Genomic DNA, 12515 nt, shown 5'->3' with positions numbered 1-12515 from the left:
GTGCTCCCTGTTTGGATTCAGGCACAGTTCTCCAGGTCAAACCCTCTATCTGTGATTGTAAGCAGAATTTCGTAGCTGTTCTCTGATTCCAAGTACTCAGAGATGCAAGTTAATACTTTCATCTCTACCCGATTAGATCCTTCCAAGAGGGAACGAAGAGTAGAGAAGGCAGTCATTAATAGTTTATTAACAATCTAATGTGCCGGAATAACATGAAAATGGAAAAACAGATTATCTCAAGAAACTGGAAGAGAAGTTTCTTTAAGCACCAAATAATTTCTATTTCAGATACCCTCTCAGTCTTGAAGAACAGGATTCTTTACAAGGCACAAATGTACAATTTATAATTGTACAACGGACGGAGAGTCCACATGGAAATCTTGCTAGAATACAACAGATTTCAGAGGAACTGAAAAGACTAGGGAGAACAGGACTATAGATGTAGTCTTCTTATCTTTTATATAATCCCATGTCTTTTCTCTAAGAATTAAATTTACCAACACCAACTCCAGAATGATTTCACTAGAACTATACTAATTTGGAACAGACATCTCTTCATGTAAGAAAACTTCTGACAAGTTAGCACAGAGCTGCTTCAGATCCTCTGTCCCTCTCTCTCTGCTCCTTCCCTACTCGCACTCTCTCTCTCTCAAAAATAAATAAACATTAAAAAAATGGTAGTAAAAAAAGAAGAAAACTTCTGACAAGTGTCAGCAGCTGGGCATGCAAAGATAAACATGTCACAGTTATGACAACTTTCCTCTGCTGATTTCAGGTAAGTAGAGTCTTAGCATTGACTCCTGATATTTATGAAACCCATTCAAAACACTACTTTAAAACATTTATCCAATATATTCCTTAATGACTCAAACACCAAAAGCAGTATCATTGATCATAACAACATACAAAATGAAATTAATTTGCCAACGTACAAATTCTGAAAGGTAGTTTTTCTAGATGACTTAAAAGAAAAGTCTTCTTTCTGGAGCGCCTGGTGGCTCAGTCAGTTAAGCTTCTGACTTCAGCTCAGGTCATGATCTCACAGTTTGTGAGTTCAAGAGCAGCATCAGGCCCACTGCTACCAGCGCAAAGCCCACTTGGGATCCTCTGTTCCCCTTCTCTCTGCACCTCCCGGGTTGCACACACATGCCCTCTCTCTCGCTCCCTCTCTCTCTCAGTAATAAATAAACATTAAAAAAATTTTTTTTCAGGAAAAAAAATTGTTTCTGGGGTGCCTGGCTGTGTCAGTCGGTTCATATCAGACTCCTGATTTCAGCTCAGGTCATGATCTCACAGTTCCTGGGTTCGAGCCCCAAGATAGGCTCCAGACTGACAGTACAGAGCCTGCTTGGGATTCTCCCTCTCAAAATAAATAAATAAACTTAAAAAAAAAAAAAAAAAGACTGTTTATTTTATACTCTTATGGATCTGCATGAATTCTCTTTTTAAAAAAATTAAACTCATCTGTATATTTTCAGTGTTCAGCCCAGTCAAACCTCTCGTTTACCGGACCTATCTAGCCCTCTGACTCACAAGAGGTTCCAATTTAATATGCTAAATCAAATCTAAGCCAACACTCTAATGATACCACAAACCTGAAATAACAACTACCAGGTTCCTGCTTTGTAGCCTTGTGCCTAACAAGTAAGATATTTTCAGATAGAAGACCAAGATGATGTTAGAAGGCACAACTATGTTATTGTTCAAAAACTGAGTCTGCACTTAAGCTAAATCAATCGAACCACTCGATAACTATCTAGTGATAGAAATCCAGCACTGTACTTTCCCCATAATCCCTTTCCAATACACTGCACGAACTTCTCAAAATTGACAAATGAAGTGTAATCAATCAGTGACGTGACTAAGGCAGGAATATTAGTTGTCAAGATAGACCATTTCTACCACAGGAAAACTCCATCACCTTAAGATATCATTATGATACCTTATCAAAAACGTGTCGGTATATGATGTAATATTCATCAGCAGGTCCTTCCTCATTACAGCCCACTCTTTCAGTTTCTGTAATTATGTATCTTTGCATACTTTCCAAAAATTCCTTGTCACTTCTACTAATGATAGGAGGGAGAACTGCATGTTTATTTATTTCTTGGACCGACATACGTCACAATCTGCACACTTGTTCACCAAGTCTTGATTTGCTTTTGCAACAAAGCCAAAACTTTGGTAAGCCTGAAAGAAAAAGAGACCAACAATTAATCTGAAGCTTAAAGTAAATTAATTCATTTCTAATAAATTTATGAAAAATTAAATCTGGTCTAAAAATTTATTTTTCATGGGAAAATATTTCCCATGAGTCTCTTAGATAAATATTTCAACCTATGAATTAAAAAGTCTAATCTATTCTACTGTCAAGTGCTATACCTCTGGGATAGAAACACCAAACACCAGTCAATAAAGAGATCTTTTCTTAGTAACCAAGCCTATGTATCATGTTTAATTCAATATTTCTAACAGAAGTTTTACCATTTTGTTTGTTTCCTGTGGGAAAACTAATTTGGAAGTCTCCTCATGACACAAACAAGGTCAACTATTTCTCTACCCATGTGCTTAGTTGGCCCAGGCACAATCATGATAGCTACAAATAACTCATGACTTTATTTTGTGATAAACTTTACCGTAATTCTATCTTTAATACAAATGTACTAACTAAAAGTAAGAAGTCAGAATTTCTGCTAACATCCATCCATCAGCGATATCAAAGATAACAAACAATCTTTTTCTGAGTACAGTTTCAAGCAGCTACATTCCATTGCTCTTTTAGTAGAACCAAGGGGCGCCTGGGTGGTTCAGTTGGTTAAATGTCCAACTTCGGCTCAGGTCATGATCTCACAGTTCATGGATTTGAGCCCTGCATAGGGCTCTGTGCTGACAGCTCAGAGCCTGAAGCCTGCTTCCCATTCTGTGTCTCTCCCTCTCCTTGCCCCTCCTCTGCTTGCATTCTCTCTCTCTCTCAGAAGTAAACATTAATTTAAAAAAAAGAATCATTACCCACTTAGTTAGATACAGAAGTTGGTTCCTGAAATCTATTCACATTAACATCAAACAGAACCCATAGCTTGCTCAAAAATGTCTAACTCTTCCCAATCTTTCCCTCATTCACGTATATTCAGATATAAAATTTGGAAAATATAAATGAAAGAAAATGAAAAACCAAAAATCATCCAGGATCCCTCACCCAAACACAATGATTTAAATATTTTGGTATATTTCCTTCTAGTTAGTTATAAAATTATAAAAAATCTAGTTATATATAAAATATATAATCCTGATATTATAAAAATCAGGATCACTCTCTACACTCAGCTTTGTATCCCCTCGTTTTTCACTTAATATTAAAAGCACTTTTCCGGGCACCTGGGTGGCTCAGTTGGTTAAGTGTCTGACTTCGGCTCAAGTCATGATCTCACAGTTGGTGGGTTCGAGCCCCGCATCGGGCTCGGTGCTGAGCTCTTGCTCAGAGCCCGCTGCCTGCTTCGGATTCTGTCTCCTTCTCTCTCTGCCCCTCCCCTGCTCATACTCTGTCTCACTCTGTCTCTCAAAAATAAATAAACATAAAAAATTTTTTAAAATAAAAAATAAAAAACAAACAAAAGCACTTTTTCATGTTGTTAGCTTCCAAAAATATGACTTCTAATGATTGTGATGAATACATTCTGTGATAAATAAATGTCTAAATCTACTTTACCATGTTTTAGCAACACAATTGATACCCCGTTATCTGAAATAACATATATGGCCTATTAAATCTTTCCCACAGGTTGTACACAGGGGGAGGGAGACATCAAAATAATTTCAAAGTTTAAAAAATCTAATTTATCTTTATGTTGATGAACTGGATAATGAAAAACCAATTTATAAATAACATAAAGTAGTTCCAAAAAGGAAATAACCCACAAATGGATTAACAGTTTTCCCAAGTGAAAAATCTATTTCCTTATTCATTCATCCAGTCAATATTTACTGAGTGTTTGGGGCACCTGGGTGGCTCAGTCGGTTAAGCGTCCGACTTCGGCTCAAGTCATGATCTCCCAGTTCGTGGGTTCGAGCCCCCGCGTCGGGCTCTGTGCTGACAGCTAGCTCAGAGCCTGGAGACTGTTTCAGATTCTGTGTCTCCCTCTCTCTCTGACCCTCCACTGCTCACGCTGTCTCTCTCTCTCAGAAATAAATGAAACATTAAAAAATATATTTACTGAGTGTTTCCTAAATGCCAGCATTGTTTTATAGCTGAGATCCAGTAATAAATAAGATAAAATTCCTGGCTCCTTGGAGCTTACTTACAATCTAGCAGTGGAAACAGACTATAAATAAACAATGTAATTTCAAATAGTAAAAGATAACAGTAAAAGGAGGAAGGACTGGATGTGACCACTGGGGACTGGGTAGTTACATCTGAACATGAGTGGCTTCCTATTATCCTTAGGATAAAATCTAAGTTCCTTTACTTGGCCTATATGCCCTATAGGAACCAGGTACCCCCTTTCTCTCTGTCCAAATCCAGCCTTTCTTGCTCCTGTCCTCCCCTTAACCCCAATCCCCACTCCCATGAGCTTGCTCTCTTACCTGAGGGTCTTGAGTAATTCTCTCCCCATTTCTCTGTTTCCTCTTTCCATCCTTTACCACGCCTTGCTCCCACCAAGTTACACTCATACTACCACTCTCATTCACTTGGCTTTTACTCATTTTTCAGATTTCAGTTTATACAGCTCTAGGAAAGCTGCCCTGAACTCCCTTAAACTTGGTCGAGTTCTACATTCTCCCATCGTACTGTGAACTTCCTCTATCATGGTATTATCACTCAGCCACTCTGTAATAGAGACTTTCTGTTTACAGTCTATCTCTCCCAGTAGGCAGGAACTAAAATGTTCTCATTCCCCAATATCCTTCCCTACCTACATGCATTGCAGTGCATAGTAGTTTCTAGCAGGATATATACTTTAAAAAATGCTTAATAATCAATAATCACTTAGCAATAATCTGGTCTGGTCAGAAGACATGACTTGTGGTGCCCTCAAACCAGAACACGGCTAAACTGACTGTTCCTCAGCATCTACAAATCCCCCAGAGTCACATAAACCAACTCAGATTACCTTTCACTCACTCATTCATATTAGACACAGAGGGATACAGAGAAAACAAGTGACAAAGGTTTCCAGTCAAATCTATTGGGTCTAGTTAAATGAGCCATTGCTACAGAGCAGAGAGGGCATTGTGACAGAGGTGGACACAACGCACTTCAAAAGCCCGGAGGGGTACATCACTAGTCTGTGGAAGATGGCAGGGAAACATCAGGAAAAACACCTAATGGAATACTACCTAGTGCAATCTTTATGTTGTGCTGCATTTATGTATTCAATAAATGTTGGGGGTGGGGGGGTTACCTACTGTGTCTGCCACTGTTGTAGACACTAGAGATACAGCATCAAACAAAACAAAGTCCCTAACCTCCTGGAGGTTACATCCAAACAGAGAGACAGACAACACACAAGACGCAGATGACACATAGGTGTAAGTTGTATAAATATATAAAACAAGGAACGGGAACTATAAAGGAGAGTGGTAGGGTGCTATTTTATGCAAGGCATGAAGTCGGGGAAGAGGAAAGCCCTCACTTTTACCTGTTACCTTACAGGTAACATTTTAGAAATCTGAAAAAAGTAGTTTGAAGATTCCCGGGAGAAGAGTGGCTGATGCAGACAGAGCAGTAAGTCAAAGGCTTCAAAGCAGGACAGCATGTGTGACAAACAGCAAGAAGGCCAGTGGGGCTAGAAGAGAATGGGAAAGGGACAGAAAAGATAAGGTCAGAGAAGTAGCCGCCAGATCACGTAGAATATAAGGCCTTGAATGTAGGGCCACTCTCAGCCCGTGCGGCACCTTTGCGCAGGCGAGAAAAAGGTGCCATTTCCACCAGGCAGACTTGGCAAGAGGAACAATGAGCTGGATTGTTGTTCCAGGGCTGGGGCAACACCCTCACTTAGAGGAACTCAGGCTTACCTCTGAGTGAGATGGGAAGCCACCGGAGGGCTGTGAGCAGAAGAGTGACAGCTGATGTACATTTTCAAAGAATCCTTCCTGCTGCTCTTTGAAGACAAGTGTCAAAGCTGGAAGCACTGTTAGGAGGCTACTGCAATAATCCGGGCAAAAGAAAAGTGTGGCTTGAATCAGGACAGTAACAGTAGAGGTGGTGAGAAGTGTTCTGTATATTGAAAATAAAGCCAAGAAGATTCACTGTGCATATGAGGGTACGGGGATATGAGAGAGCAGTCAAGGATGACCATAAAGTTTCTGGGCTTAGTGATGAGAAGATGGGAACTTCCATTTATGAAGATGGGAAGAGCAACTTCATGAGATCAGGAGTCTGGGCTTGCCTATAAGAGGTGTTGAACAGACAGCTGCATATGTGAAGGTGGAGTTCCGATGAGCTGTCTGAGTGAGAGATAAGTTTACCAGTCATGAACATACAAATGGTATTTAAAAGTTATGAGACAGAATGAAAATGACCTGGGAAATGTCAAGAAAGCAGAGGTCCAAGGACTGGGCCTTGGAAGCACTCCAAAGTTTAGAGGTCAAGAGGAAGCAGCAAAAAAGCCTGGAAAAGAGTGTCAAGGGAAGAAGTGAGAGACGCATCCTGGAAGTCAGGGGAACGAAGGGCTTCAAAGAGGGAGGGCGTAATCAACTGTGTCAAATGTTGATTTGATCAAATAAGATTAAATGACCAGTGAATTTAGCAACATGGGGGTTATTAATGACCATAATAGCTATTTCATTGTTTGGTAGGGACAAAATCTTGATAGTAGATTCAGTTAATGGAAGGGGAAAACTGGAAGCAATGAGCATACATAACCTTTTGAAGGAGTTTTGTTGTAAAGACGGGGACTAGTTGGTAGCAAAAGGGAGGAAGAATGTTCCAGGAAGAAGAAATGGATGTTTTAGAAGCGCCAAAGCAAGAGAAAGCATAAGCTAGTTACCTCAACCAGCCCAGTCATTAAAATGTAAAGCATGTATTGGTTTTTGATACATGAGGCTGTAACGAAGGCAAAGCACGAATATCATACTAAAGAATTTGGATTTTATCCTGAAAGTGAAGTAGAATAATGACATGATTACGTTTACTTTTTTGAATGGTTTTGGGGCAAAAGTGAGGGTCAGTTACAAAAGGAGAAAGACTGAAGGCAGGTTAGAAGTTAGATTAACTCCAGGCGCCTGGGTGGTTCAGTTGGTGGGATGTCCGACTTCGGTTCAGGTCATTACCTCATGGTTCCTGGGTTTGAGCCCCAACCCAGGCTCTGTGCTGACAGCTCAGAGCCTGGAACCTGCTTCAGACTCAGTGTCTCCCTCTCGCTATCTGCCCCTCCCCCATAGTGCTCTGTCTCACTCTAAAACACATTAACATTAAATATTAAAAAAAAAAAAGAAGAAGAAGAAGAAGAAGAAGGAGGAGAAGAAGAAGTCAGATTAACTCTTCCAGGAGAAAATTAAGGACGACCTGAGTTGGGGGTTGAGGATGGGGATACAGAGGAGAGGGCATAGAGAGATAAACAGAGAAGACATTAGGAAGGTACATTAGAAAGGATTCCGTGGTTTGCACAGTGAAGAAAGGCCAGAGGAAGGCGTAACTTGGGTCTAATTGGCCCGCTGTGTTACGAGAGAATCCTACACATACTCCCAAACCTTCCTCTCGGTACCTTCACAAGTGAAATGTCCCAACTTGGAAATTCTACAACTAAATAATCATTCTGCAGGTTTCTTTCCCACATGACTTCATTTTAAAATGTGAAAACTCCTGAGATTTTCAACATGTCAAGTTGTTGCACACTAAGGAATCCTACAGCTACACAATGCCCAGAATCTTACTCAGACTAGGGCAGATTTGGGGATTGAAGACGAGGACAGAAAAAGATGAACCCAAGGGTTTTAAGGCACTACCTATCCTAAGGTCGGCCTGGAGCCAGCCACAGGCATTCCCTTTCCCTGGAGGCCAAATCATCTGCTATCTGGTCGCTGATCCTCCGCCTCTTACCGCCTGAGTATGTTGAGGGAACGATTATCTCTGTTCCCCGACTCTTCTCCCGCCTCTTAACCTTTTCTCCTAGTCATTTCCGAGACCCGTCGCCACCTTCCCCGAAAGCAGTACTCCGCCTCAGCCTTGCTCACTCCTCACCTTAATCCCTTTCTCCAAATGTTGACTCCAGTGCTTGGAGACAGTAACTAAGGAACTGCAGATGTGGAACTGCATCTTGGGACAAGTAGTCCAAACTAAAAGAAAGCAGTGTAAAACTACAATTCCCAGAAGACACTTTCTTTTCCTCCCACTTCCTCAATGAGGCCCCCTCAACTCCACCCCCTGTTGAAGACCCTACAAGCCACGTGGCTTATATGGAAAAAGCCTTTAAAAGCCATTTTTATTTGTTTAAATCTACTATTCCGAGAGCATTCTGAAGGGAAAAGTGAGAAATAAATTCAGGCTAGAGAGAAAAAATGAGGTTCGCGCCCTAGTCTGGCATGTGGTTAGACAGCCTCGTTGACAGGAGTCCGGCATTTGGTGTGGTCACCTACGAGGTGGGGCCTCTGGTGGGGGCGCCGGGAAACCCCGTGGGCCGGCGCGTAGCTTTCCTTTCCGATCCGCCATCTGCGGTGAGTGTGTGCTCTGGGTCCTCTCTCCGCCCAGTGGCTTACCGGGCGGTCTGTCCTGTTTCCCCAAGTCTGACTTTTCTTTCTTTTGCTCAACTTCAGGTGGAACCGCCGCCAAGATGCAGATTTTCGTGAAAACTCTTACGGGGAAGACCATCACTCTTGAGGTAGGGCCAGGTGGCGTTAGGAAGTCAAGGCCTGAATGTGGGCCTGAAGTGGAGTTAGGGACCCGTGCCGCTTTCTGCAGTAGAATCTGTTCAGGAGTCTGGGTTCCTAAAACTGGCCCTGAATTGAGGTTTTGCTGAGTAGGGGTCTAGGGCCGTCTTTGGATGCCTGCGGTGTGGGTTCTCTTCTCCAGTGGTTCTCGCCAGGTACTCAAAGCAGAGCTCCTGCGGTGGGGAAATAGGCGCTCCCACGGCTAGGGGCGAGCACGTGTGGCTCAGCCGCCGCCGGCCCTGGGCAGGGTTCAGGAAGTGTGCTCGCCAGCAGCAGTCCTGGGGGAGGGAGGTTGCCTGCACCCTGGGAGAGTGATCAGCTCTGTTGGGTAGGCTTCTGCCTTCCACTGGCTTGATTCTGGGGTAACTTTGAAGTTGAATTAGGTAAGATGTGCCTGTGTGGCTCAATCAGTTAAGCTTCCGACCTCGGCTCAGGTCATCTCATGGTTCACGGGTTCGATCCTGGCATGGGGCTCTGCTGACCGCACCGAGTCTGGAGTCCGCCTCGGACTGTGTCTTCCTCCCTCTCTGCCCCTCTCCCGCTAGCACTCTGTCTCTCTCAAGCTTTCGGAAAATAAACATTGAAGTTAAATTGGGCACTTATTCTAGTTTCCTATTGTGTTACCAGTATATTTGCATTTTAAAATTCCTAGGTCGAACCCTCGGATACAATAGAAAATGTGAAGGCCAAGATTCAGGATAAGGAAGGCAAGTAATATTGTCCACTTCAGAGAAATAACCTGTACTGGCGCCAGTTTCCTTACTAGGCAGTCCTGCTGTGGGTGGGGTGGGAAGAGGTCGAATTGACAAAGTCAAATGCTTTTGAGATAGAATAAACAAATGTTTCTGAGCATGGAGCCAAAAAGGGGTGTGCTTCACCTGTGTGAAGTTGAGCTAGCTGTTTAATTCTCTACGTGGGTTTCTTTAACTGTAAAATGAAGATACTATTGACGTGTATTGTCCTTAGGATTAAAGGGTTGGTTATGCAAGCATTTAAAACCATGCCGAGCTTATAGTGACTGCTATTAGTACCCTTTACTTGATTAAAGATTATTTATAAATTTTAGGCAGATGTGTTTATGATGTGACTTACTCTGTTTTATTAGGAATTCCTCCTGATCAGCAGAGATTGATTTTTGCTGGCAAGCAACTAGAAGATGGGCGTACTTTGTCTGACTACAACATTCAAAAGGTCTGGAGAACAGAACAGTCTTTTTTTTGTTTTTTTAAATATAGTTTATGGTATGGGGCGCCTGGGTGGCTCAGTCGGTTAAGCGACCGCCTTCAGCGCAGGTCATGATTTCACGGTTCGTGGGTTCGAGCCCCGTGTCAGGCTCTGGGCCTGGAGCCTGCTTTGGATTCTGTGTCTCCCTCTCTCTGCCCCTCCCCCACTCGTGCTCTGGCTCTCAAAAATAAAGGGTAAAAATTTAAAAAATAATAATAATAAATAAATATAGTTTACGGTCAAGTTGGTTTCCACGTAACACCCAGTGCTCATCCCAACAAATGCCCTCCTCCGTGTCCATCACCCATTTTTCCCTCTACCTCACACCCCCATCAATCCTCGGTTCTCAGTATTTAAGACACTCTTATGGTTTGCCTCTCTCCGTCTCCCTATTTTTCCCCTTCCTCTCCTGTGTTAAGTTTCTCCTGATCCCCATGAGTGTAATAAGCATGGTACCCGTTTGGCTCTGCCTTACTTATTTCACTTAGCATATTACTCTCGAGTTCCATCTATGTTGCTGCACATGGCCAGATTTCATTCTTTCTCGTTGCCATGTAGTATTCCATCGTATAGATAAACCACATCTTTTTGATCCATTCGTCTGTTGATGGACATTTAGGCTCTTTCCACGTTTTGGCTATTGTTGAGAGTGCTGCTATGAACAGTGGGGTCCGTGTGCCCCTATGCATCAGCACTCCTGTATCCCTTGGATAAATTCCTAGCAGTGCTATTGCTGGGTCATAGGGGAGTTCTGTTAATTTTTTGAGGGACTTCCACAGTGTTCCAGAGCAGTCCTTTAAATGTAAATCTTATTTTGTAAGTTTTGACCACACAAAAGTGGGGGAGAAAGAAGAGCATTAGATTAGCAGTAGGTTCCTATGTGACCCCTGCATTAACATTTCAGAAACACTGCTATAGCTTCTCACATTCTGGATTTTGTGGATTGCATCCCATGGTGTGGTATAATGTGTTCTTTGATCTCTCTAGAAACAAGTTAATTTTTCCTCCACAACTTTGTTCTACGGAATTGTGAACTTTCTAGCCATCCGGTTAGATGATGATGGTGCTAGTTGCCCATTCTTAATGGTATGTGAACATTAATGTACTCATTTTAAAGCCTGTTTCATACTCTTTCATTAACAGGAGTCCACTCTCCATCTGGTGTTGAGACTTCGTGGTGGTGCTAAGAAAAGGAAGAAGAAGTCTTACACCACTCCCAAGAAGAATAAGCATAAGAGAAAGAAGGTTAAACTGGCAGTCCTGAAATACTATAAGGTGAGCCGATTTAGTAAAAATCAGTTTCTGTTTGTAGATTAGTAAATTTTGTTTACACCTCTGGTTTCAAATTCTGTTTCAAATTTTGATTTAAATTCTAATTAGTTAACGTATATTACTGGTTTCAGGAGTAGGATTTAGTGATTCATCACTTACATATGACACCCAGTGTTGTTCATCATATAGCAAGTACCTTCCTTAATGCGCATCACCCATTTAGGCAATCTCCCACCATCAATCCTGTTGATTCCCTAGAGTTAAAGAATTTGCTTCCTCTTGGTTTTTTGCCCCCTTCCCATATGTTCATCTGTTTTGTGGTATCAGACTCTTTAAGAGCTTTCTTTCCTCTTTGGTAGTTGAACAAGCCTCATATGATGGGGTTCACTTTAAGCTGCTTGTTCCAAATTAAAGTTCTGATTTTGAAGTCCTATCTGGACTTCGATCTGTCCACTATTTGCAAGGCTGAACTTTAATGAGTGAGTGAACTTTAATGAGGTTGAGTATTTTGAGTCCCTTAACTTAGACTTCAGAATACATTGTAAAATTACCTTGACAGCAGGTTTGTACCTTTTAGGTGGATGAGAATGGCAAAATCAGTCGCCTTCGTCGGGAGTGCCCTTCGGATGAATGTGGTGCTGGAGTTTTTATGGCTAGCCACTTTGATAGACATTATTGTGGCAAATGTTGTCTGACCTACTGCTTCAACAAACCCGAAGACAAGTAATTATATATGGGTCAATAAAAGACATGAACTAACGTTTAATTGTTGAATTTTTTTCCAGTCACTTAAAAGAGTGGTCTTTATCAAATTGAAGAACGCACCATTTTCTTTAATAAACTACACATACTTTGGCAGAATTAGGTTGTGTTTAATATCGACTGTCTAGATACAAGCCAGTTTGTATTGTCAGTTTTGAACATTAGCACTGTTAAAATTATGGACCAGATAATTCTTTGTTGTGGGGGCTGTCCTGTGCATCATAGGACTTTACCCACCTCATGCCAGTAGCACACCATTCCCACCAAGTATATATCCAAACATTGCCAAATGATCCCTGGGGTGGTAGGGTGGGGGCTGTCCCCACTGGTAAGAACGGATATTACACCTTGCCTCAAAAAGATAACATACTTGGGTCCTACATAAGAAATGT

At 41.9% G+C, this 12515-nt stretch overlaps 2 protein-coding genes across 8 annotated transcripts in view; one reads left to right on the top strand and one right to left on the bottom strand.

Moving 5' to 3' along the window:
• The window catches only part of CLHC1 (clathrin heavy chain linker domain containing 1), a 45055-nt gene extending 36757 nt beyond the window's left edge, over positions 1–8298 (bottom strand). For 2 of the 7 annotated variants that reach the window (XM_039249182.1, XM_039249187.1), the window contains exons 1-2: positions 8180–8298; positions 1943–2190 (exon numbers count right to left, since the gene is read on the bottom strand). In XM_039249182.1, the coding sequence (XP_039105113.1) occupies positions 1943–2119 (177 nt within the window). In that variant the 5' untranslated portion in view covers positions 2120–2190; positions 8180–8298. The other 5 variants (XM_039249183.1, XM_039249184.1, XM_039249185.1 and 2 more) reach the window with 5 other exon arrangements.
• A 279-nt stretch (positions 8299–8577) lies between these two features.
• RPS27A (ribosomal protein S27a) lies at positions 8578–12127 on the top strand. The gene is made up of 6 exons (XM_039249207.1): positions 8578–8652; positions 8752–8816; positions 9518–9572; positions 9971–10056; positions 11233–11364; positions 11939–12127. Exons 2-6 carry the CDS (start codon positions 8769–8771, stop codon positions 12086–12088), a joined length of 471 nt encoding a protein of 156 aa, XP_039105138.1. The 5' UTR covers positions 8578–8652; positions 8752–8768; the 3' UTR covers positions 12089–12127.
• Positions 12128–12515: the final 388 nt, after the last annotated feature.

Source organism: Hyaena hyaena, unplaced genomic scaffold, assembly GCF_003009895.1.
Source record: "Hyaena hyaena isolate Hyena2069 unplaced genomic scaffold, ASM300989v1 scaffold_332, whole genome shotgun sequence".
Taxonomy (NCBI): domain Eukaryota; kingdom Metazoa; phylum Chordata; class Mammalia; order Carnivora; family Hyaenidae; genus Hyaena; species Hyaena hyaena.
The sequence above is the reverse complement of the archived record's forward strand: the minus strand, read 5'-3'. Positions and strand labels throughout refer to the sequence as shown.